At 45.0% G+C, this 27,786-nt stretch overlaps 1 protein-coding gene across 1 annotated transcript in view; it reads right to left on the bottom strand.

Moving 5' to 3' along the window:
* The window catches only part of prkg2 (protein kinase cGMP-dependent 2), a gene marked incomplete at both ends in the record, with an annotated part of 34,991 nt that overhangs the window by 513 nt on the left and 6,692 nt on the right, over positions 1–27,786 (bottom strand). The window contains 15 exons of the mRNA XM_079516064.1: positions 1,030–1,096; positions 1,366–1,428; positions 1,808–1,930; positions 3,287–3,450; positions 4,567–4,708; positions 7,000–7,089; positions 7,623–7,759; positions 8,063–8,222; positions 11,688–11,786; positions 14,891–14,959; positions 15,912–16,006; positions 17,980–18,057; positions 20,989–21,052; positions 22,468–22,573; positions 25,769–25,882. Of these exons, the coding sequence (XP_079372190.1) occupies positions 1,030–1,096; positions 1,366–1,428; positions 1,808–1,930; positions 3,287–3,450; positions 4,567–4,708; positions 7,000–7,089; positions 7,623–7,759; positions 8,063–8,222; positions 11,688–11,786; positions 14,891–14,959; positions 15,912–16,006; positions 17,980–18,057; positions 20,989–21,052; positions 22,468–22,573; positions 25,769–25,882 (1,571 nt within the window). The remainder of the gene's footprint in view (positions 1–1,029; positions 1,097–1,365; positions 1,429–1,807; positions 1,931–3,286; positions 3,451–4,566; positions 4,709–6,999; positions 7,090–7,622; positions 7,760–8,062; positions 8,223–11,687; positions 11,787–14,890; positions 14,960–15,911; positions 16,007–17,979; positions 18,058–20,988; positions 21,053–22,467; positions 22,574–25,768; positions 25,883–27,786) is intronic.

Below are 27,786 nucleotides of genomic sequence, written 5' to 3'. Positions count from 1 at the left end.
AGTTCACACCAAGATGCGATCCAGATCCAATACATATAGGCTACATTTGTTTTTTTATTTCAATTCATTTTGACGTCTCTAATAGCTCCATGGCGTCTCACGTATGTGCAGGATCCCGTGAAACATGCGCGAGACCGACACAACACGTGTCTCTCTCTCTCTCTCTGTCTCTCTGATCGAGTCTCTCTCTCCGTATGTGCGCGCACGCACGCACGCACGCACGCACGCACGCACGCACGCACGCACGCACGCACGCACACACGCACACACGCACACACACACACACACACACACGCACACACACACACACACGCACACACACAAACACACACACACACACACACACACACACAGTCCAAATGTTTGCGCTGCAACGTAGATTCCGATGCGGTTTTATCAACATTATTCAAGTGAGATGCGTTGACTATTAGGCCAATATAGCTACCATTATGTATGACCTGGATTTACCCAAGGAATAAGTATGACAGCTGAATTTACCCACGGAATAAAGGGTATATATTATCTATCGATACAGACAGACAGACAGAATATCTGTCTATGAGCTCAGCTGTCCTGTGCTCTCATTGGCTGTAATACGGACCTTCTCGGGGTGCGGTCGCAACCAAAGTCAAATATCAAACCTGCTAGATATTAGGAAACACTCTGGAAGCCATCGGCGAGCGCTTTTATCGCCTCTGGCACTGGATCTTCTCACAGAGCCTTTCACACACAGCGAGCAAAACCTCTGCGATTAAAGCTCGATCTTGCCTCAGGTCTGGGGTGTTGTCCGCAAGCGCCCAGACAGCATAATCGGAGCAAATATCGTGCAGTGTGTAGCCGGGGGCCTCTTGGTCATATCTAGTTTATATTTGGTTTTTGGCAGTCAACGAACAAGTTTTATCATAGTTTTAGTCGCCGAAATCAACAGTGCTTCTGAGGACCCCTAGAGTTACTGTTCAGTGTTTAGCAGGATTTTTTTGTAATATTTTCTTTTACATTAACCAAGGATTTTGTCTTGACTTGACTTACCCCTCTTTTCAGTGGAGATGGCAAAGTCCTGACCTTCAGTCCCTCCCAGTTGAAACCATTAAACCACCTTAGGGTACATTTCAAATAATGTAATTTACATTGTTATACAGTTTAGTGTGTGTGTGTGTGTGTGTGTGTGTGTGTGTGTGTGTGTGTGTGTGTGTGTGTGTGTGTGTGTGTGTGTGTGTGTGTGTGTGTGTGTGTGTGTGTGTGTGTGTGTGTGTGCGTGCGTGCGTGCGTGCGTGCGTGCGTGCGTGCGTGCGTGCGTGCGTGCGTGCGTGCGTGCGTGCGTGCGTTTACATTTTATATAATAATTATACAATGGATCCTCCTCACCTGTGCTTCTTGATGTCCGTGATTCCATTCTTCAGGTTGCCTAGACGCTCGGCAGGGTTCCGTCTGTAAAGCAGACGTTTGTTAGAGTGATGCTTTCTACCCACGAAGCCCTGATTTAAGACCTGAGGCCGATTCTAAAAATGTCTTCTGAAATTGTTTTCTGAAAAAATGTCTGTTGTCATCAGTGGTGTTTCATGTTCATGTCAAGGATATTCATCTTCACAAGTTCAACACCCACGACAAAATATGTACACAGAGACAGTACAAAAACATGAGATCCCCACTGTATACAGAACCATCCTATCAGCGAGGAAGTTTCAGCGCGATGGCTGACGGGACAAAGCTCTTACTAAAACTCCTACTTTCCCTGTTTCAATCGGTTACACTGCGTTGCATGGTGGAGTCACGAGCCACCATTTCCCGCCAGTGGCTCCGTCTGTACCTGCACAGCTTTCGTATGAGGTCCTCTGGTCTCTTGGTGACCTTCTTGGGGAAGTCCATCTTCTCGATGCCTTTCAGGATGAAGGTGTACGTCATCATCTGGTCACTGCCAGAGAACGGAGGACTGTGGAATGTAGAGAGATGTAGAGATAGATGTCTCAATAGAACCAAATACAACCACTCGTATTTTTGAAGTTATATATATATTGTATTAACATACCCAAAATAACATTATAAACACACACTGAAACAGTTACATACTGTGGTAGCACCAGCTTTTAGTGTATGTAACCCACATTTTGTCCCAACACAAACATGAATTGCCATTGACAATGAATGGACAATTTAGATTGTTTGGGTAAACACGAACATTGCGTCACACAAAAAATTATGACAAAGGTGAGGACGTTGTCATCAATTGTGGAAATTGTGATTGGCCAGAATGAGATGATGTGTGATGATGTACGATATGAGCTCCCTGATAGCTTCACACAGGTGTGATTTTTAAGAAAGAAATACACTGAATGGTCACTGGACGGTGAGACGTTAAGACAGAAATAAGTTGAATGGGCGGATAATCGTTAATCAAGGTAAACGGACCGTGTGGAACAGATTGAAGAAATAAAGTGAAATCTTCACAGCTCCAGTATCATCTACTACAGCCTATATTATATTGATGATGAAAGCTTGGTACTTACACAGTGACTTCAAACTCAGGGTTTCAACCTAAATTCAGAAACTATATGGGGCATTTTCACAACCCACAGCTATGCACAACAAGCACTTCAAAAGTAATGAGATAAACATCGACCGGTCAGGAAAGGGGGCGCGTGGCTGAGCAACACAACAACTGACAATTTCACCAGGACTATAGCGAGTTTTAATAACAGCATGGCTTCATGTAACCTGACTCCGCCAGATGGGGCAGCAGAGAGTACACTGGGTTCCCCCCTCCTGCTCCCATCTGGGAACTCTCAGGCAGACTTGATGCCCGGCCACAAAACGGCCTGGCCAATCAGCAGCAGCTATCCCACCTATAGCTGCTGCTGATAGGATCTACAGTATGTTGTCATGTGGTCAGGCAGTCGTCTATGACGGCGGTTGCCAAACTCTTTCATGTCAAAGACCCTCAAATTGATACATATTAGGGTTTACGCCGTGGACCCCCATTTGAAATGATTTTGTGCCAGAGACCCCTGTAACAGGAGATTTCAAGATCCTTATTATTATTTGAATATAGCCGATCGGCTATATTTGAATAGTCTAAGTAGAAAATAGGGCTTAAGTGTTAAACTGATTTAGCATGGTGACCGCTGGAAGGCCCTCAAGGACCCACTTTGAGAATCACCGATACATACTGTATCTATGACGTATGGCTCTAATATCTGGGCAATGTTTCCCGACCGACCGACCGACCGACCGACCGACCGACCGACCGACAGACAGACAGACAGACAGACAGAAAGACAGACAGACAGACCTGCCAGTGAGGAGCTCAAAGACCAGGATGCCCAGGGACCAGAAGTCCACGCTGAAGCTGTGACCCTTGTTGAGGATGATCTCTGGGGCCACGTACTCCGGAGTACCGCAGAACGTCCACGTCTTCTGACCACCTTGGATCTTCTTGGCAAAGCCAAAGTCAACCTGGGGACGATGAAGACAATATACCACTACCACCGGATACATGCTGGATATCGTCGCTTGTCGTTACTTTTCATTGTACTTCTACTCCACTACATCTCAGAAGGCAAATATTGTACTTTTACTCCACTATACATTTATTTGAAAACTTTAAAGTTACTAGTTACTTTGTAGATTTTGATTATTATTACAAAACCTGTATGTTTTGTAATAATAATCAAAACCCACTTCAGCCCATACATTTCGGGCCATTTGAAAATAGCCGATCTACAAGCTCCCAATGCGTTACGATGCGTGTAAATGGTAAATGGTAAATGGTGCATTTATATAGCGCCTTTATCCAAGGCGCTTTACATAGATTGTGCATTACATTCACCCATTCACACACACATTCATACACCGATTGCGGCAGAGGCCATGCAAGGTACCAACCAGCACATCGGGAGCAATTTGGGGTTCAGTGTCTTGCCCAAGGACACTTCGACATGTAGACAGGAGGAGCCGGGATTCGAACCGCCGACCCATGGATCATTGGACGACCTGCTCTACCTCTTGAGCCACAGTCTCCCCGTGTGTATGTGTGTGTGTGTGTGTGTGGGGGGGGGGGGGGGGGGTTCCCTAATACAAATTATCTGATTATTTTGGGGGTTCACTCACGGTCTGAAAAGTTTGAGAACCACTGCTGTTGAGCCAACCCAAGGCCCGGAGGAGGGGAGGAGAGGTGTACCACCTACATAGACACATTCTGTCTGTCCGTAACCTTTCAGGGTATGTACAAAATAACCTGCGTTCCAATACATACAGTGTAATTATTTAGTCACACTTGTTAATACTTTTCATAATTTAAATATTTATAAAGCATAGAATGAGGTAGGATTATGCATATCCCCACAATTCTTGATACAACCGGTGCTGGACCAAAATAATTATCACTTGGATCCCATTGGCTGATAACAGTAATAATAGTTTAGTGGAGTAAAAAGTACAACATTTGCCGGATATGGCATGAGTTTGAAGTAGCGATACAGGGGATGATTCAGTGTCATTTGTTATTCTAAGTGCTAAGCGTGTGATGGCCTCATTGTTCATTTCAGAAACATCATGGCTACGTTCTCTCACCAGTTTGATGTAGCCCTCGGCGTCCAGCATGAGGTTCTCAGGTTTCAGGTCTCTGTAGATGACGCTGATGCGGTGCAGGTAGTCGAAGGCCTCCGTCACGCACGCCACGCAGAACTTAGCAGTGGGCTCGTCAAAACTCCCCCTGCAGGCCAGACAATGAACCACAGCTGTGAGTGATCAACCTTTTATAGGAGCAGTGGTTCTCAAGAATGGACCGCGACTCCGCGCGAGAGAGAGAGAGTCCATATACTCTCAGAATGAAATGAACACTGTGGATTTTTACTGTGAACAGTAACATAGACATTAGCATGGACTCAAGTTAATTTGGAAGTCAGCATATCTTCTATGGAAGCATGCCATGCACCGAAAATAGGCAATCTACAAGCTTACAACACATCACAGCGCCAGTAGATAGCCTATTGCCCGTTATTCAAATTTTAAATTACATTTTCTTTTAAACAGTATTTGAAGTGGTCAAACTAACAATAGAATGCATGTTCAATCTTCCAGAAAATGCAATGATCTCAGATATTTCATAAAAGCAAAGGTTAACCCTCTGCTGTCAGGCATTTTGTTTTAAAATAAAAATAAAAATACTATCCTACGTTTGTCAAGGCTAGATGGCTAGATGGCTACACCATAATTCTACATGCAGTAATTGTGCTAATTGTTTGCGGGTGGGGCGCTCCTTTCACGCCGTTTCACAAATCGCATATTAGGACTTGACCAAACAAACATTTTAAAATAGTTAAAATAGCCGATATACAAGCTCACAATGTGTCGATGTAGATCGGCTATTTGAACTATTTTAGAATGATTTTCAAGATAGTAAAAAAAAATCACACCCGTGTGAACTGAGTGGTGTAAGGTATTATATACCCTGATCAGCTCTGATCTGACGTAATGAAATCACACCTGGATGTGATTTCAACTGGCTTTTTTTGTGCAGAGAAAATGACCACGGTTGCTACGGTCATCCAGTTCACCCGGGTGTGATTTAATTACGTCAGAAATTATTTTTAACATAGCAACCATGGTCATTTTTTTATGCACACAAAAGCCAGTTGTAGGAGTGGTTTACACCACTCAAAAAATGGCAAGGAAGTTTAGGGATAAAGGGTAAGGCGTGCCCCAGATTGGGCCACAGATCTCCCTACCTGTCTCTGAGTAGACTCCAGATCTCTCTACCTGTCTCTGAGTAGACTCCAGATCTCCCTACCTGTCTCTGAGTAGACTCCAGATCTCCCTACCTGTCTCTGAGTAGACTCCAGATCTCCCTACCTGCTGTCTCTGAGTAGACTCCAGATCTCCCTACCTGTCTCTGAGTAGACTCCAGATCTCCCTACCTGTCTCTGAGTAGACTCCAGATCTCCCTACCTGCTGTCTCTGAGTAGACTCCAGATCTCCCTACCTGTCTCTGAGTAGACTCCAGATCTCCCTACCTGTCTCTGAGTAGACTCCAGATCTCCCTACCTGCTGTCTGAGTAAACTCCAGATCTTATACCTGTCTCTGAGTAGACTCCAGATCTTATACCTGTCTCTGAGTAGACTCCAGATCTCCCTACCTGTCTCTGAGTAGACTCCAGATCTCCCTACCTGTCTCTGAGTAGACTCCAGATCTTATACCTGTCTCTGAGTAGACTCCAGATCTCCCTACCTGTCTCTGAGTAGACTCCAGATCTCCCTACCTGTCTCTGAGTAGACTCCAGATCTCCCTACCTGTCTCTGAGTAGACTCCAGGTCTTCCTACCTGTCTCTGAGAGGTAGACTCCAGATCTCCCTACCTGTCTCTGAGTAGACTCCAGATCTCCCTACCTGTCTCTGAGTAGACTCCAGATCTCCCTACCTGCTGTCTGAGTAGACTCCAGATCTTATACCTGTCTCTGAGTAGACTCCAGATCTTATACCTGTCTCTGAGTAGACTCCAGATCTCCCTACCTGTCTCTGAGTAGACTCCAGATCTCCCTACCTGTCTCTGAGTAGACTCCAGATCTTATACCTGTCTCTGAGTAGACTCCAGATCTCCCTACCTGTCTCTGAGTAGACTCCAGATCTCCCTACCTGTCTCTGAGTAGACTCCAGATCTCCCTACCTGTCTCTGAGTAGACTCCAGATCTCCCTACCTGTCTCTGAGTAGACTCCAGATCTCCCTACCTGTCTCTGAGTAGACTCCAGGTCTTCCTACCTGTCTCTGAGTAGACTCCAGATCTCCCTACCTGTCTCTGAGTAGACTCCAGATCTCCCTACCTGTCTCTGAGTAGACTCCAGATCTCCCTACCTGTCTCTGAGTAGACTCCAGGTCTCCCTACCTGTCTCTGAGTAGACTCCAGATCTCCCTACCTGTCTCTGAGTAGACTCCAGATCTCCCTACCTGTCTCTGAGTAGACTCCAGATCTCTCTACCTGTCTCTGAGTAGACTCCAGATCTCCCTACCTGTCTCTGAGTAGACTCCAGATCTCTCCTCCCAAGCAGGCCTCTAGCAGCATGTACACATACTTGTTGTCCTTGAACGTACGGTACATCCTACAGACACAAATAAATGACGTAGTTAAACTCCTAGTAAACGTTTTTGCATCGTATTATGTGCCAACATTGTTCATCACTTTAACATAGCTGGTAAAGGTGCTGCTGGGTAGCTTGGCTTCACCTATAATACTTAATCATGTATCACTTTAAAGGAGAATTCCGGACTAAACTTTTTCTTACCTTAATCTGATGTTAAAGAACGAGTGTTACAGGTGGAAAATGTCATAACTCCATCCCGAGCCCACAGCAGCTCAGCACATGTGCAGTGGGTTTAACGGTACACAACATCGCCCACTACGGCAGCCCATTTGGGACAAAACACAGTGGTGAGTTATGCAACATTATATGAAAGACAGATGTGTACAAAAGGTAAATAATTTTCGAGCGATCAAAAAAAGCGTTTTGCCGTTAAACCCACGGCGCATGCTCGGAGTTGCGATGGCCTGGGAATGGAGTTATGTAATGTTTCCCCTGTACATCACATAAGGTAAGAAAATCATCATCACAGGTGGGCGGGTGTCATGGCTGACCTGACGATGAAGGGGCAGCGGACCTCGGCCAGGATCTTCCTCTCGGAGTGGATGTGTTCCTCCTGCTTGTTGTCCACGATGTGCTTCTTCTTCATCACCTTCAGGGCAAACGTCATGTCCTCGTTTTTCACCTTCACCTGCGCTCACGCACGCACGCACGCACGCACGCACACAGCAAAATCAGTTTTAACCCCTTTATACTGTGCATCATCAGCTATTTGAAAATGACTATCTGTGCGATAATTGCTATTTTCAAAACTCTATTTTCAGATTCAATTAACCAAATGTTGTGTCACAATTATTTTCAGATGGGGGTTGGGTGGCCCAAATACATTTTAATTTAATTTGGAATTTGGGGGGGGTCCTTGTCGACATGAAGGAGTTGGAGAACAACAAAGAGAATCAGTGTGTTGTTTGTTTGTTTTTGGGGGGGGTCTTACCAGCTCCACTCTGCCAAAGCCCCCGACGCCCAGAGTGGCGATGACCTCCAGGCTCTCGAAGGGCATGGAGGACGGGATGGAGGACACGTTGTCCTTCAGCTGGACTTGCTGGAGGACATCTGGGGACACGACGTGGCTCTGCTGGCGTGACACTGACCTCCTGCAGGGACAGTGGTGGAACAAATACAAGATTTGTATTATCTTTTACTTAGAGCTGCACTTTGTAACTTTCCTCTTCTGCCCCGGATTTGAACCCGGTTTCCTGCGCAAGTGCTTATAGTTTTATACCATTGAGCTAATAGAGCCTGCCTGCTTGCTCAGGGGATGAATTGAGACTTGACCACCAGGTCAAGATTTGTGTCAGACTTTGACTTTGAAATGTCTCAATAGAAGAGCAGGGAGACCAAATACAATCACCCCAATTGTATGAGTTGTTACAGTTGGGTGCCACCGATATTGTCCCTTATCATTTGACCCATTTAGGCCTGACCTCAAAATTTTAAAAAAATCCTTCTAAATCCTCCAGTTTTCTGAAATAAATATTTTCACGATTTTTCAAAAATAGCAGATCTACAAGCTCGTAGCGCGCCACCGAGTGGCGCGCTACGAGCTTGTAGATCTGCTATTTTTCAATAGCTAAATTATAACATAATGTTTAAAACACCAAAAGGGGTTTTGCGCAGATCACGCAAACCTCAGCAAAAACAAAAGGACAATATCGATGGCCTCCAACTGTACATAGGATATCGTATTGCCATACTCTATCAGATTGGACAAAATAAAAATGTATTCAAAATGTATTAGTTACATAATGCAGAAAAAGTATAGGAAAGTATAGGAATACCACTTAAAGAAGTATTGTCAGCAAAATATACTTACTTTACCAAAGATGAAACGTGTTGTGAGCTTTTTAGATCTGCTATTTTTGAACAGCTAAGGTATTAAAATATAGGGCTTTAAGAGGTTAATGCATGTTTTGTATTGCTAATCTATGAAATAACCATTATTGCAAAGTAACAATTATTTTATTTGTAAAATAATTTTAGTGGATATATACCATTTGCCTCTGACGAGATATAGTGAATATAAAGTATCAAAAGATGGAAACTTAAGTAAAAGCGCCTCAAAGGTGACCTCAGGTACATCACTTGAATAAACCGTCTGGGTGAAAACCTTATATGTCCAAAACTGCTACTGTTCAGGATTCAAATAGGGGCATAGGGCCTATGATCAAATGTTATTTATTTATTTATTTTTATTTAACCTTTATTTAACCAGTAAAATCACATTGAGACCAAAGTCTCTTTTACAAGTGCGCACTGACCAAGAGAAGAGGCAAATAAATGTTACACAGCTGTGCCAGTAACAACAAATACAGGACATGACAAGACAAACATATGACATCCGTAATACCAAAAACCTACTACCAGGGAGACTCAGAGAGAGTCTAAATAGCTAACCACTAAACCAAGTACAGACTAAAAGAGAAATAAGAACAATACATCGAGAAACTACTAAGCTATAAATAAATAGGGGCGTTAGTTTACGAAAAATAAAAAATAAAGTTAGAATATGGAGATAAGAGGTTTCTGCACAACAGGAAACGTTTGAAAGGAAAGACGGATCTGAAGGAAGTGGAGCTCGCGTGTCAGAGCAGCGTGTCAGAGCAGCGTGTCAGAGCAGCGTGTCAGAGCAGCGTGTCAGAGCAGCGTGTCAGAGCAGCGTGTCAGAGCAGCGTGTCAGAGCAGCGTGTCAGAGCAGCGTGTCAGAGCAGCGTGTCAGAGCAGCGTGTCAGAGCAGCGTGTCAGAGCAGCGTGTCAGAGCAGCGTGTCAGAGCAGAGGACAGGACTTTGTGTCCCAACGACTACGACTCAAATAAAAATGCACGGTGAAATCCTGAGTGTTAAATTAATACTAAAAAAAATAACCTTTGAACTTCCAACGGATCCAATGTACACTACAGTAGTTCTTTTTTTTTTTTTAGATATTTTTTTGCGGCTTACGCCTTTTATTGGTTTTTGAAGGGACAGACAGTATAGGCTGACAGGAAACGGGAGAGAGATGGGGGAAGACATGCAGTAAAGGCCGTGTCGGGCTCGGGAGTCGAACCCGCGGCACACTGCGACTGGATTACCAGTCGGGTGCCCAGACGGTTACGCCACCGCCTGGGCCACTACAGTAGTTCTTATTTAGTCACAAGCTCTGCTATTTTCGCCTAACGTCAGCATAGGGATGCTAGGGTTCAAGTGGTTTCATGGGGTCCGGGACCCCCCATGTTGAAGACCCATAGGGATGCTAGGGTTCAAGTGGTTTCATGGGGTCCGGGACCCCCCATGTTGAAGACCCATAGGGATGCTAGGGTTCAAGTGGTTTCATGGGGTCCGGAACCCCCCCATGTTGAAGACCCATATTATTGAGTGGTGTAAACCACTCCTACAACTGGCTTTGTTAGTTTACGTGTCTGTCTGTCTGTCTGTGCTCAAAAAATGAGCACGGTTGCTATGGTCACCCAGTTCACACGGGTGTGATTTCATTACGTCAGACATTACGTCAGACCACAGCTGATCAGTCTATATAAGACCTTACACCACTCTTCACTACCGGCGGTATACAGATAATCACTTTCAACCTGGCATCTCTACATTGTGGGACGGAAAAGTTCTAAATGTTTCCAAAAATGGTAAAAAATGGTAAAAAAAAAAAAAAAAAATAGCCAATCGACAAGCTGTGAGCTAGCACATGTGGTTCTGAAAGTGGGGTCCAGGAACTCTCAGTCTCAGGGTTTCTTGAAGGGGTTCTAAAGGGTTCTAAACCCTTACAAGACCCTTACAAGTCTATAACTCTGACAGTATAGAATGAGTCCATTTGGTTCCATTTGTACCCTTGTACCTAACAAGGGCAAGGCCTGGTAATGCAATATGCATTGTTACAGTTTTACCAGTTGTTGTCAGAGTACCTATAGAGTTAAGATGGGTAGCTGAAATGTAAAAGTCTGAGAAACACTAAGCTATACACACAGCTAGTCTATTTTCTCTGCTTTTATGCAATATTGTCATATGACGAATTATAAATTATGAAATTAATCTCCTGTCCGTCAGTGATGATTATGTTGCCATGGTATGAAGAATAATTATGTTATAACCCAACCATACATGCATAGTGTAGGGAAGATCAGTTTGATATGACCTTTCTATCCATCCCTCTATTACATGTTCTGATGAGCGCAGTGTTCTGTCTTTACTTAGATAAAAGTAACCACAACATAAATATTGTCAAAATGTGTCTAAAATGTACCAGTACCAAAGTAAAAGTACTAAAACCTTTCAAAACAGATCTACAGTACAAGCCCAGACTGTGTTGCATCGCCATAGATTGTGAGTTTATAGGTTCCATTAGTTTCGAATAAATTAAGTATCAAATAGGGCTTAATTGGTATGTGTTGTAATGATAATTAATAATGATCATTACAACATGTACATTAACCAATTTAAATAATTATTAATTATCTAAATGTACAAAGTAATAACTTAAACTAAAGTTATCAAATAATTGTAGTGGACCTCAAAGTACAGTAGGCTACTTGGTTACTTGTCTAATTTCTACCCCATGCTGTCCGAGGACCTACTTGGCGTGTCTCTTCTTGTCATCACGTTCCAGAGTGGCCACATAACCCTGAAGGTACTTCTGCAGCTCACTGAATGTCCCCACCGTCTGGTCAAATGTCCTGCAAAAGAACACAGCCAAATAAGGTACTTCTGCAGCTCACTGAATGTCCCCACCGTCTGGTCAAATGTCCTGCAAAAGAACACAGCCAAATGTGTAGTGAGAGCTGAGCGATGCCTTCCTATACAATTGACACAACATGTAAAATCATGATGTTTTAGTAATATTGTCCCTGCTGTTAGTGTACACACAGCTGGCAACCAGGTGAAGAAATCACATATTGATGCTTTAACCTTTGCTCTTATGTGAAATATTGCAGATGGTTTTGAACATAATTTGCTTGTTTGACCACTTAACCACCTTAAAATAATAGACAAAAGGCTAGCCGCACATTAGATATACCCATTGAGCGTTTGTAGATTTTCCGATGCTTCGATAGAAGACATGCTGGCTTCTATGAAATCCAAATGACTCAAATCAGTCATGGAGACTGAGAACTTTAATCCATGAGTATGTAAACTCAAAACACAGCATCACATTTTTATGAAAAGGATAGGGGGAAAATAAATACATCTAGAGCTTTAAAAAACAAAATTCACTCGTGTGCAGTGAGGGGCGCAGCAAGGGCACTGGACAGCGACAAACATTAAAGTCCATAGACTTGGCTGGGACGGGACATTTATAATTAGGCTAAAAGCCTATGACATAATTTCGGTAAGCCATGCATTGGAGCCCCTCAAAAAGTGAGGAATAAAATAATTACTTTTCCATAAAACATACATTATCATTTTGAAATACTGTATATAATCATGTAAAATAACAAGGGCAAGGCCTGGTAATGCAATATGCATTGTTACAGTTTTACCAGTTGTTGTCAGAGTACCTATAGCCATTACCGCAGAACATGGAGAACAACCTGATGTCAGAACTATGATATAATTTTGGTGACATCACAGATCTCCATGTGCATCAAACGGACAGACAGACAGATCCAGAGATGTGGGCATACATGGAACTCGGAGGGACGGACGAACTGTGATGTTTGGATCTTCGGTTCTGGACAACCATTGGTCTGACCGTAAGCTTTCGCACACCTAGAAATCAGGCGTATGCACAGGTGCATAGGCCAGTGGACATCAATGAAAATACACCCGCACACTGTGTATCTGCTCAGTACATGAGTATTTTCTTTTAATAATACAACGTTTCGATCCCTCCGGACCTTCTTCAGGCATGAGAGTTGGCAATTCAGAAATCACACTTGTTTGAAGTGAGGGGTGCTCTTATCATACACTGCAGATAATCATAGATCGGATATATAATATAGTTTCAATGTTGTGCATCTCAGAAAAGCCGGAGCTCAGAAAGAGGTCTCGCTGGAGGATGACGACACAACATCACTATTAAGCGAGCGCCGCGAATCTCCGTCGTCGTCCGTCTTCCCCCTCATCGCCGCCAACCAATACGCCGCTCCGGCGCAGAGGAACACGAGCAGCAGCACGGACGTCATGGTTGCGGTGAGGAGGGCGGCCGAGGGGAAGGGGTCCGGGCGGGGCCCCGGGGGCACCAGCCTGCCTCCGGGTAGCATGGCCAGGTCGAACAGCTCCTGCATCGCTTCGTGGCGCGACACGTCCTTGGGCGTCACCGCCAGGTACCAGTACAGCCTGAAGAGGGCTGTCTTGTCATGGAAGATCTCACACTGGTAGGTGCCCTGGTGGTGGTCGCCGGCCGCGGGGATAGAATAGAGCGCGTCCTCCCCGGCGGTCACCGTCTTGAACTGGCCCACCCGCGTGGTGTTCAGCCCCGCCGCGAACTTCCAGACCAGCCGGACGTCCTGAGGAAGAGTGACGTTAGCGAACGACACGTTGCACCACATCTGGATGCTCTGGTATTCCGTGACCTCGGTGTTCTCTAGGGGGCAGTCCACGGGTAATCCACAGGAATCGTCTACCTTACATGTCTCGCAATTGTTCACTTTGTCGGTGTGCTGGAAGCCGCACGGCCGGGAACATTCAGGGGCTCGAGGCAGCAGAGAGGCGTTTGCGATGAATATTTTGGCGGCGTTTTGCAGACTGCTGTTATACACGTTGGCGGGGTGATGTATAGTACCACCAAACTTCTCTTTCAGTTCACCATAGATAACTTTCATAATTTTCTTCAAGGCTTCAAGGTTGTCTTTCCCCACTCTGGCCGACTCTATGACTTTATCATTGTGGTCGAATTCCGTCGTCAATAACCTCACACATGTGTCAATGCCGCCACTGCCGTCAGGGTATTTACCGCAGATGCTATGTTGTGCATCATGATTATCTGACTGTATAAAACATTGGAAACAGCACAGAGATGGATGAAGCAAGAGAGTAGAACATAACTCAAGCACTAAAAGTATCTTCCAGTGCATCATTTCCACAACAGTCATTAAGACATGCGAATCCCTTGACTCCTTCAAAACCACTCTCAACCTCTCAAGGGAACCTACGGACAGCCGCAGTTCGAAACTGGCCCCCGTAAAACCTGGATCCCCCACCCACCCCTTTTCCCCCTCACTGTATGTATGTTTGTTTCTTTCCTTTTTTACCTCTATGATGATTTTGTTTTGCTATATAGAGTATATTTGTACGTCTAATTGTTATGATGAATTGAACATGTTGGGACCTATTGTAAACAAGTGTAATGCTTTATGGTGTCGTCCACAGTTAACAGTTTTGTCTTGAGTTGTGCTTGAAATGTACTGTAATTCTACAATCTGTTAATAAATTCATCCATCAATCAATCAATCAATCAATCAATCCATACACTGGTCGTTTAAAATGTATCATATAAATGCTAAAATATGTTGTGACGTCATTGCATGATGACGTTGTTATGTAAGGATCTGAAAACCATATCATGATTCATGAATTTACTGGCCCTCTCTTTTCACACCGTTAACCTCTTGAACATACAGTAACATCAGCAACAGAATAAAACTTGTCAGAGTGCCCATGCACTGTATACCCTAGCAGTCCTATTCTGGGCCAAACGTTCAGCGAAAATAGCTGATGAACGTCACAAACAAACATAGGTGAACGTCACAAACAAACATAGGTGAACGTCACGGACATTGCTGTTCCTTGGAGTGGTTGCACCACTCAAAAACAACTAAGAAAAAAAGATTGTACTCACTCTCGGTCAATGACAAGGCACTCTACTCCGTTCTCATCAGCAATGATATTGGCTGATCTGACGTCATCACTGGAAGACATTCAATATTTATATGTTAAGTCCGAGTCCTACTTCATTGTGCAACCGCCAGATTGCAAGATATAGAAGATCACAATGCGTAGCAACGACAAAGTAATTATGGAAATAAAAATCACACCCGTGTGAAGTGAGGGGCGCTAATAAGTAATTATGGAAATAAAAATCACACCCGTGTGAAGTGAGGGGCGCTAATAAGTAATTATGGAAATAAAAATCACACCTGTGTGAAGTGAGGGGCGCTAATATAGTCTAACTAATGTTGATTAGGTGATGTAATGGTGATGTAAAACAAACGGTGCCAACACAAACATTAAACGCCATTAACAATAAAGAGACAATATGATGTAATGAGGCACATTATGACGAAAAATTTCCCTTCATTGTCAATGGCGTTTACAAAACAAACATTGAACTAAAGACAAACATTAAAACCTGAGTAAAGGAGGGGCTGGCGCCCCTCAAAAATTGGGGTGCCATAGTGGCATGTGTCTATGGAGTTAACATTACTGTAACACCCCAGGAAAGAAATCACTGCACTCTGTCTTTAAGCATTAAAGCATTATGCATATGCATTATACAAGCTCATAGCGCGGCGCGAGGTGACACGCTGTGAGCTTGTATATCTGCTATTTTTGAATAGCCAATTATGAAATAATGGTTAAGGTGGTTACATAGATGCTTTCTCAGTTTTAATGGGTTAACTCTGAGAGTGTTAAAAATGGAACTTGTCCAGGTCAGACACTAAAGTATGCGTGTCAGTAACGGGTACCTTATGAGGGCCTTCTCTACAGGTCAGACACTAAAGTATGCGTGTCAGTAACGGGTACCTTATGAGGGCCTTCTCTACAGGTCAGACACTAAAGTATGCGTGTCAGTAACGGGTACCTTATGAGGGCCTTCTCTACAGGTCAGACACTAAAGTATGCGTGTCAGTAACGGGTACCTTATGAGGGCCTTCTCTCCGAAGTAGTCGCCTTTGTGCAGCGTGTTGATGATCTGGGGCAGCGCCTGTGTCTCTGTGCTCTGCGTCACTTTCACCTGCACACAGTTCAGGTTCACACACCATTTAAAGGACCACTTCACCACTTTTCAACATCTCTTCATATAATTGGTCCTCTACTCAGTCTGTGTCTCATAGGAGGGCTTTGGGCAGTCCGGACACCCGTCCACCAGTGACATCATCATTAGGCAGATTTTTTTAAAACAAGATTTGTTTTAAAATATATTTAGATTTTTATTATCGTGAGAACGATGGCTTCAACTTTTGCATTGCAACTTTTCAGGAAAAGAAAGCCTGCCATTTCTATTAGCTTGGATTCACCATCAATGATGTCACTGGTGGACGGGTTTCTGAACTGCCCACAGCCTTCCTATGAGACACAGACTGAGTAGGAAAAAATGGTAGTATTTTATCATGAACATTAGTTAGGACCAATTATAGGAAGAGAAGTTGAAAAGTGGTGAAGTGGTCCTTTAAACTCCCAGAATGCAACACATGGACCCGTGTCCGTTTAGATCAGCAGTTATCAACTAAATACTTTCCAACGTGTAGGATTATGACAGAAGTCAAGTCTGTAAATACGTATGTCTTTAACAAGACTCTGTCTATGATGTCAGTCGTCTCATCAATGACATACTGTATAGCCCTGTAAGACCCGGATATATTTCTACTTGCAAAAAAGAGATTTCAACCTTACTACTACTGCAAATGTTATGCACATTTATAACAATTATTAAAATAATAATAATACATTAATAATTTACATTTGGGGGATATGTTTCACAATAATAAATACAACATGTTCTAGACATTCTAATGATCACAAAAAACATATATTACAGTTATTTTACTTACTTGTATCAGGGTTAAAGGTCAAAGGTCATAGGTTAAAAATTGTTCAGAATTGCACAATTTTTTATTTGTGTGAATTTCAGCCTCTGTGGGGCTTGCAATGGCATTGCAATGAACATCAATGACGACATTTAGGTCGTCATATATTAATTAATTAATATATGAGGTTTCCACCCGACGGTATACTTTGTTGACCGGGGTTCCCCACGTATTATACTTGGTCCAAATATATATTGTTCCCCTCTACACTGTCAAATCTCTTGGGCGTGTTTTAGTCATGCTATTTTCTCTGAATGCTGCTGGCCTATTATGACATTCCCAGAAGAGGGATAAGAAAGCCTGCATGAGGCCCATAGGGCAGGAGCCTATCTCTCTTGTTTCTGTAGCGTGAGGCAGCTTGATACATGTACAAGTACACCCCATGGACATAATGTACAAGTACACCCGCTGGACATGACGCTAGTATGTCGCAGGGACTTACCCCAATCCAAACCTTGATGCTGAGTGCCAAGCAGGGAAGCACGGGGTTGCATTTTTCAGAGTCTTTGGTATTGTGACCACAAGGCCAGCTGAGCTGGTTAGAAAAGGGATGCTAAAGTTTGTTTGGACCAAGCATTCTCTTCATCCTCGCTGGCCACTGTGGTGTATATGTTCTTCTCTCCGGCTGAACACTAGCACATTTTATTGGCTCTACGGTCAAAGGGTGAGGGATAGATTGGGAGGGAGAGGGGGGGGCATTTCCTGTATTAGCCTCCCCCCAAAAAACAATTGTGTCTGGGCTCTGGTTAGCTGCTATCTCACACAGGCTGCTAATGGCAGTTAAGAGTCCCCCGAGGTGGAGCTGCCGGCTCTCTCCATCTCCCCTCGCTGCCCCACCGGTGTCGGGTTGCTGACATTATCAGACAAGGCAGACACACAGGCGGGTGGGTGGGTGGGTGGACGGTCGGAGTTGTGAGCTGACTCCCACAGGGTGAGTCATAGCTGACATCCACGTCCCTTTGCCCAAACTAGAGTGTGTGTGTGTGTGTGTGTGTGTGTGTGTGTGTGTGTGTGTGTGTGTGTGTGTGTGTGTGTGGGTGCGTGCGTGCGTGCGTGCGTGCGTGCGTGCGTGCGTGCGTGCGTGCGTGCGTGCGTGCGTGATGCGAGAGGAAGCATTTACCTTTCCCTGTGAGATAAAGTAGAAGGTGCTGCCCTCCTCGCCCTCTCGGATAACGTACTCTCCTTTGTCGTAGTATTCCTGGAGGAAGGAAGGCGCAGACGAGACGCAAGTCAGAGGAGATGAAAGCGGTACGCTGGATCGATGCGTGGTCACGACGCAAGATGCATTAAACTGCACATGTGCAAATACGAGTTTGACAGATTGTCAACGTCTGCCACTGAGGTGAAGAAACAGACTGTATGGAATTAAATAGCACATTAAAACATGTTTTTATTAATACTAATAAACTAGCAGCAGTAGATCAATTTAATTAATCAAGATTGAGCAATTGAATTACCAATGTATTGTCTAAAATGAATGGGTTGCTTACAAACAAGCTGCCAGAAATGAGGAATGATTGTCTGTACTTCACTTTTTCCCTCCTGGCTGGGCAGAGCGGTTCAGAGCACCAGAGCTGTCCCACCATACTGGGCAGAGCGGTTCAGAGCACCAGAGCTGTCCCACCATACTGGGCAGAGCGGTTCAGAGCACCAGAGCTGTCCCACCATACTGGGCAGAGCGGTTCAGAGCACCAGAGCTGTCCCACCATACTGGGCAGAGCGGTTCAGAGCACCAGAGCTGTCCCACCATACTGGGCAGAGCGGTTCAGAGCACCAGAGCTGTCCCACCATACTGGGCAGAGCGGTTCAGAGCACCAGAGCTGTCCCACCATACTGGGCAGAGCGGTTCAGAGCACCAGAGCTGTCCCACCATACTGGGAGTAGACTGTTTATGTATGTGTTGTTGTGGGACATATAGAGTGATAGTTGTCTATCTACAACTGCTTGTTTATCATAGTATAATATACTGCACAACTCAGTTAGAGTTAGTTGTATGCGTAGCTTTTCTACAAGCTCATGATGTGTCGCAAAGCGTTTGTAGATCTGCTACCCTAACCTTTTCGTAATTGTAAACCTAACTTCCCACATCTTGTAACCATATCTCTTCTGAGTACCAGGACAATAATCCTCGCAATGTCCATTGCGAGTTTGGACATTGGGAGCATGTGCGCACGCACACGCACACACACGCGCACACACACACACACACACACACACACACACACACACACACACACACACACACACACACACACACACACACACACACACACACACACACACACACAGCCTGTCAGTCACATATCTTTAACAAATCACTCGTCTCCTGTTTGAATAAACTCTTTCGGGGACCTAATAGGTAACAGTATCTGGGAGTGAGCAGTGACAGGAACAACATGAGAGCTGTTCATCAACAAGGTAATGTGTGAGGGCTTTCCGACCGGAGGAAGAGAAAACATGCTGACACTCGGTAATACTATATCCTCGTTGTCGGGCGGAAACCTTGCCATGCCCACAACTGTTACTTGTTAAATGGAATAAGGAACCTGTGTTCCAGCGGATCCAATAGTATAAGACGAGTTATTAGTTGGTCACAGGCTCTTGTTAATATGTTTCATTGATTAAATATCCTTATATGTTTAAATTGCTTAGAGCAGGGGTTTTCAACAGGGGGTCCGGGACCCCTAGGGGGCAATGTTTGGACTTGCGAGGCACACCGCTCCGATCTGCACCAAACCTGTCACAAGCACAGTTCAGGGGTCTACCATGACAATAGTTACATCAGGGGCCATGTTGTACGAGCCAGCTTACTGATGTCAGGGACCTCCAGGTAAGGTAGGAGGCACATTGTCAAGGCACACCTCTGCTCCAATCTGTACCAAACTTGGCTAACTCAGCTTACCGTGGGAAAGCGGTCGTGGGAGCGCCGGGGCAGCGGTGGCCGAACGGTTAGCGGAGCGGTCTTGATACCGGAAGGTCGCCAGTTCGAATCCCCTGACCGGCACGTTAAAATTACCACCGCTGAAGTGCCCTTGAGCAAGGCATTGAACCCCTACCATGAAATGTTCTATGAGCAGGGTGTGGCTGTAAACAAGCATCTCGAGCTTAGTCCACTTCCCTGGGTAAACAAAGAACTTTGCTTTGCTTTGCCGTGTCAGGGGCCCCCAGGAGCCATGTTGTACAAGCAAGCTTACTGCTACCAGGAGCCCCCAGAGGCACCAAACGTACGTGGTACAAACACTGGTCAGGGGTTTGACCCGAGAATAGTCGCACCAAATAACCTAAATTGCACGCTTAGGCCTGACTCACACGGTCGCAACAGATTGCTGTATGCTTGTTGTATACAAAGGGTGTGACACAGCTTGCCCCAATGCATTTCCAATGGGAGTCCCATGGTTTGACACAACATTTGTGTTGTATGAGGGGGAGGGGCGCAGTCAAAACACAGCCGAAAGCCATACAACAGCTTGTAGTCCAAAATGTGGACTACAAACCATGTGACTTCCATTGGAAATGCATTGGGGCGGCCATGACACTCACAACATTCATACAACAAGCATGCATCAATGTTTTAAAGGTCTGAGTGAGGCCTTAGGGGGAAATACAGCAATGTTTAGCACTTAAAATGTAGAAACTTAAAGGAATATTCTATTCTTTTATATTATAGGCCTATTATCTGAATCTGCACCCAGTATATTCCTGAACCTTTCCAAACTGTCCTCGAGTCGAGCGAGCCTTTCCCTTGAAGTGAGTAGCACTTCAAATGGCCATAACTCTTGTATGATGAAATAAGGCATTACTTTATGGGGGATAGGAAGACATATTTGAAAGATTGAGGTATAAGAATTCTGCCAGACAGCAACGATATGACCAAAATGGTAAGGATGCTTTAGGTCAGATGGGCAGTGAGCGTTGTGCAGTCGGTTGGTGAGGCACTAAGATGGTTAAACTGAAATCAAACCGATTTAACCACTTTAACCCTGGTGTCCCAAGTTTGGGAATGTAATTATAGTGAAAAAATAAAATGTATTAATTCAACCTATTTCAAGGTTGTTTTGAAAATAAATAATACATTTAAAATCTCACAACGCATCATGCTTTTACAACTGTATGTACACAGACAACTTACCACTTCCAGGCAGTCCACTATTTTGCTCAGCTTGTCCTCTGGTAGATTAGCCAAGAGTGATACACTGCAGAAAAAGCGGGTGCAGTACTTAGTTTAGACAGTACTTAGTTTAGACTAGTCATTTGGTTAGACCAGTCCTACAACTACAACCTATCTCAAACCCTCACCCTAACCTCCCACGGGGCAGCACACCTAAACCTAACCCATGTCTAACCAATGACTAGTCTAAACTAAGTATGCACCCCGAAAAAGCAACATCCAAAATCAAAACACACATTATAGTCATCGACATCTTGAATGTTATAGTTTGTTTATAAATACAAATAGACACTGCCAATGGATCCAGACGTAAGTAAGTAAGTCGGAGAGGCTTATTGTGGGCATATCAACCAGACCACGGAAGTCTATTCCCGTTCCACAATGCGCTAGACCCGCGGGAGATGGATTGCTGAGGTGGAGCGCAACACCTACAGTACCATCGGCTCCCAGTACTTACTGCATGACTTGCCACACACAAACTGTGCTACTCATATGCTGAGTTGGCGGTGCCCGCGAATCTAACCCATGACCTTGTGGTCGGAAGGAGAGTGCTCTACAGACTAGGCTACCCATTTGGCAGCTATAAACAAGCGTGGACTTCACATGTCCATTATATGACGTCAGTCATCTAAAACATTCATGGGCAACTGGCGGCCCGGGGAGCACATGCGGCCTCCAGGCTCCACCATCACTTAATGTGGCCCGCAGGTTAATATCCGAACATTGATATATTATTGATTTCAGCTAATTACTAAAATGTTATTGTCTTTTTTTATGTCCAATGTATTTGTATTTAGTTCATAAAGTTAACATAACTATAACTAAATGCATTTGAAATTAATTAAAAATGTTACTTTTCAGGAAAGATTATTCAGGATTTCAATTAAAATATAGCAAAAATTGCTGATCTCATAGCTGAGCTCAAAACGCGTCGCAGTGTGATGCGTTTTGAGCTTGTAGATCGGTTATTTTTGCTAAAATATGACATATTATCAATGATGCATGACTCCATATTTGGTCATGGTTTCAGCCTGATTTAATACTTTGTTGTTTGTTTAAAACCTTATAAAATATATCGTTTTCTGCCGGGTGGAAACCGTGTATGCCCAAAATGCTACGTACTTCAGGAATGAAAAATAAATAAAATAAACTGTGTTCTAATGAATCAATTTAGTTAATTTGTTGATCTGAAACACACAGCGGCAAAAACATAATCTCTGCCTTCCTGCCTCTAGAGATAACTTTTAAATAGGCTGCCTGGTCACATACAATCACGTATCCACAAATGACCCATTGTGATAATAAGTTGTATAAAGCTGGATTTATCACGTGAGGATGTTTAAGTGTGCCAAAAATAGTTGATCTCCCACGCTCACAGTCTATGACTGCATAATGCATTACAAATTTGGCTTCATCTTATTGGCCAGTTTGGCGCCGAACCTTCGCAGGAAGTTGCGGTACTGCTCTTGGCGGGTCTCGGCCGTCCTCCTCATGATGTTCTGGAAGACTTCGCGGTCCAGAGCCCATGTCCTCGCTCTGCTGACCACTGCAAGTTCAACAATTCAACAAAATGCATCAGAGAGCATACCTGTATAGTACTGTTTAACGTTTCACTTGAAGATGGTAAATGGCGCGTATAGCGTGCATAATATAGCGATTTACGTTCATTCGCCTGAACTGCTGGAGCAGAACGGGATTCAGTCTTGCTCAAGGGCACTAAGACACTAATCCAGGGGGGAACAGGCTATCTAACCAGCTGTTCACAGAGAAGATTGTGTATATTTAGACTAGGTGCTGGAAGTCAGGTGTCAAGGCAAACATCAAAGAAGAGAAAGAACATCCGCACACTATAAAGTAAGTCTCGGAGCTCTATAAACTAGTGTGCGGATGTTCTTTCTCTTCCTTGATATCTAACCAGCTGTGACATTCTGATTTCCAAGCTGCCACCCTATACCTCCCGAGCCCACTGCCACCCCTATAGGGACACTCTAACCCTAACCCTATACCTCCCGAGCCCACTGCCACCCCTATAGGGACACTCTCACGGAGATTAGAGGTGCCGCCCTATACCTCCCGAGCCCACTGCCACCCCTATAGGGACACTCTAACCCTATACCTCCCGAGCCCACTGCCACCCCTATAGGGACACTCTAACCCTATACCTCCCGAGCCCACTGCCACCCCTATAGGGACACTCTAACCCTATACCTCCCGAGCCCACTGCCACCCCTATAGGGACACTCTAACCCTAACCCTATACCTCCCGAGCCCACTGCCACCCCTATAGGGACACTCTAACCCTAACCCTATACCTCCCGAGCCCACTGCCACCCCTATAGGGACACTCTAACCCTAACCCTATACCTCCCGAGCCCACTGCCACCCCTATAGGGACACTCTCACCACTGCCACCCCTATAGGGACACTCTAACCCTAACCCTATACCTCCCGAGCCCACTGCCACCCCTATAGGGACACTCCCTATACCTCCCGAGCCCACTGCCACCCCTATAGGGACACTCTAACCCTAACCCTATACCTCCCGAGCCCACTGCCACCCCTATAGGGACACTCTAACCCTAACCCTATACCTCCCGAGCCCACTGCCACCCCTATAGGGACCACTGCCACCCTTATAGGGACCACTGCCACCCCTATAGGGACCACTGCCACCCCTATAGGGACACTCTCACCCTAACCCTATACCTCCCGAGCCCACTGCCACCCCTATAGGGACACTCTCACCCTAACCCTATAGCTCCCGAGCCCACTGCCACTAGCCTGGCTAATAAGCCAGACTAATATCACACAACACTGTCGCGGTATATCAGTCTGGGCTGGCTCCACTTGGATTTCATTTCCCGGGGAACATTTTCTCTTTGACGCAATTGGTCAGAGCTACTGTCAGTCAAAAGTCTCAAGCATTGAACGTCACTGTACCAAAGCCCGCCTATATTGCATACCGTGTCCCGATTGGTCCGACCTGTTCTCTGCTGTAGGAAAGAGGCGTGCTACTGAGCCTCGCCAGACCGTAATCCGCTGGTAGGCAACTTTTTTTTGCCAACGGCTGATTCGGTCTGGTTTATTAACCAGGCTACACTGCCACCCCTATAGGGACACTCTAACCCTATACCTCCCGAGCCCACTGCCACCCCTATAGGGACACTCTAACCCTATACCTCCCGAGCCCACTGCCACCCCTATAGGGACACTCTAACCCTATACCTCCCGAGCCCACTGCCACCCCTATAGGGACACTCTAACCCTATACCTCCCGAGCCCACTGCCACCCCTATAGGGACACTCTAACCCTATACCTCCCGAGCCCACTGCCACCCCTATAGGGACACTCTAACCCTATACCTCCCGAGCCCACTGCCACCCCTATAGGGACACTCTAACCCTATACCTCCCGAGCCCACTGCCACCCCTATAGGGACACTCTAACCCTATACCTCCCGAGCCCACTGCCACCCCTATAGGGACACTCTCACCCTAACCCTATACCTCCCGAGCCCACTGCCACCCCTATAGGGACACTCTAACCCTAACCCTATACCTCCCGAGCCCACTGCCACCCCTATAGGGACACTCTAACCCTAACCCTATACCTCCCGAGCCCACTGCCACCCCTATAGGGACACTCTAACCCTAACCCTATACCTCCCGAGCCCACTGCCACCCCTATAGGGACACTCTCACCACTGCCACCCCTATAGGGACACTCTCACGGAGATTGTTGTTATCCCCGCCAGGCCTGAACCGCCGAGGGCGAGGGATGTTGTTTTTGGAATAAATTTGAATTTTATTTATTTATTTTTGAAAATTGAAAATGTTTTTTTTGGGGGGAAAAACTATTTGTGGGTGAAAACAAACAAACAAACTAACAAACACTATACATGACTATACAGTTGCACCCTGTCTACTACAACCATATGGACTCTGAGTCTGAATGTAATCGGATCCAGCCACTGGCCAGATAGTGAAAAGCATGCAGAATCAGATATGTCATTAGAGAGAAGCAAACGAGCTTCAGTGGGGGCGCGCTTTACAAAGGCTTTACATCGCACCCCATAGCCCTGCTGCCCTCTGGTTTGTCGTCAGCCCATTGGCATTTGGAAGGCACCATGTATGTGAGAGTGTTCTTTGTCCCCGGCCCGCCCGGGGTCTGTGAAGCACATATTTGTATATGTTGACTGGTAATTGGCTGGCGGCCTCGTATGGTGGGGTTAGAGGATACGGTTACTTGACCTTACTGTGCAGGGTAGGAGACCAACGCATCGACAACTCACCATTTTATGATGCTCATTGGTTGGGTTTTGCTTTGTAAAATAAATAAATAACCGATCTTCAAGCTTGTAGATTGGCTACTTTCAGTAATATAAGCGACACCACCAAGTATAAATCTGACTTTGTTCTATTTGTGTCTCTTGACGTGTAACTGGCCCACAGCAAACCAAACGTGCACTATAGTGAATCCAGCTGCTGTCCTTATTATTTCCTAGTCAAGGGTCAGAGGTTAACTAGGGTCTTTGTAAAGGCCATGAGCGGTGGAAAGTAACTAAGTACTGCACTAAAGTGAAATTTCTAGGTGCACTTCTAGGTGCACTTTTACTCAAATAAAATGTTGAATATAGGACTTTCACTTGTAACAGTATGTTTTCATTGTAGTATTGCTGCTTTTACTTAAAGGTTAACACAATTACTGGCCACATTAACACGATAATCAAGAGTTGTTTACCTCGGACAGACGCCGTTCTCGTGCAGTTATACAGGATGGCCAGTTCGCCAAATGTGGTCCACACATTTATTGAAGTTAGCAGTTTGCAGTTCTGAAAGACGTCCAGCTTTCCATCTGTAAACATAAAAAGGACAATCAAGGTTCCCAAACCGGCTCCTCAATTAATATTCGATTAACCTACATGAGCTAAGGTTAAGCTAAGGTAAGTCACTTATTGCGTCAGTTCCAATATTTATTTTTGGTTAATTGCTCAGCCCTAACTGAGCAACAGATCTTTCAACGTATGGCATTGCAAATACGTTTGATAATCGCTACTCTGCTCAATATTGTTTTGAAAATGCCGCAAATTGCATTGCAGTGAACGAGCGCAAATCACAACTTCCCCAGGGGGTGGGCGGAGTCACAGTTTGAGGCGCTGATTACGCGCAGTGGTGTCAGTGTATTGTGTCATGTCATGAGCTTTCAGTTCGGCTATTTTCAGCCAAGACATTTGGGGCTCTATATTTTCGTCCATGCTAAACCCCTTATCCCTAAACTCCTTTGCCTTTTTTACTAAATTTATAAACATTTTTTAATAGTTAAAATAGCCGATCTACAAGCTCACAGCGTGACGATGTAGATCGGCTAGTTGAACTATTCAAAAATGTTTTTCAAAATAGTGACAAAAGGCAAATAAGTTGAGTGATAAGGGGTTTAGCATGGACGGAAATAGAGCCCTTGGTGTAGAGGAGAAAAGGAGGAGGCCAAGTACAGACAGGGACAAATTAGCCATTGGGCCAGCGGGGCCGTGGCCCAGGGGCCCTTGGCTCTCAGGGGCCCTTGGCTCTCAGGGGCCCTTGGCTCTCAGGGGCCCTTCGGGGAAATTTGACCGTGAGGTACTAGGTTTGACGCCCTGAAAAGGGCTCCTGGGACCCTCCATTGGCTGTTGATTTTGTTAAATTTAGGTTAAAAAGATGATAAAAACACGGAAAAACACGAAAATGTCGTGCGCACGCGCGCTATGGGGGCCCTGCAAATATTACCGGCCCAGGGGCCCTCGTGGGGGTTAATCCGTCCCTGAGTACAGAGAGTGATTATAAGTATATCGTTCTAAGTGGTCAATTCCCTCAAACTTTCAGGGTCTCCCCACGCATACATTCACTGCAGGGGTTCCTATGATTCTTAAGTGAGATTTCTTATAGACTTAGAATGCATTATAAAAGTATTTCTCAACCGCGAGACATATGGCCAAAGCATTTCCAGGGGTCCCCAGCCAAAAATGTTGAAAACCTCTGCACTATAAGTCACAGACCCCCATTGTTTGTAATTGCTTTTAGATCTGTTATTTTTGAGTGGTGTAAACCACTCCTACAACTGGCTTTGTTATTTTACGTGTCTGTCTATCTGTTCGTACCAAAAAATGAGCATGGTTGCTATGGTCACCCAGTTCACAAGGGTGTGATTTCATTACGTCAGACATTACGTCAGATGGCCTGGGCCATGGCTCAGTGGTCCAGGCACCTTGGCTGGTAATCCAGTCTGGCAGTGTGCCGCGGGTTCGACTCCCGATCCCGACGGCCTTTACTGCATGTCTTCCCCCCCATCTCTCTCTACCCAGGGGGCAAAGGGGGTTGACCTGCATTTGTCATAACATACAAAGTTGTCCACCAGAAATAATATCTATGACCCCATAGGATCACAACCTATATGGACAACTCGGTCAATTTTGTTGCGAAAGTCCAATATGGCCGCCCCCAATATTAGCCCCTATTAGTTATAATGGGGGGTGAATAGGGCAATTTTTTAAACTGAGAGATATTTCCACAAAACTTCTCAGGTTGATCAATGATATGAATACGATTTATTTTTGTATTGCAAGTTTCCATGAAATCCAATATGGCCGCCACAATATTAGCACCAAGAAAATAGGTTTTGGCTCTAACCAGATGAGCTAGAAATGCAAACTTGGTGTCTATTTCATGGTTTCTGACCATGAGAGACTCACCCTTATTGTGCATATTTACAAGATGGTGGCTACC

Source organism: Electrona antarctica, assembly GCF_951216825.1.
Source record: "Electrona antarctica genome assembly, chromosome: 12".
Classification (NCBI taxonomy): domain Eukaryota; kingdom Metazoa; phylum Chordata; class Actinopteri; order Myctophiformes; family Myctophidae; genus Electrona; species Electrona antarctica.
This window is presented reverse-complemented; position numbering and strand designations above follow the sequence as displayed.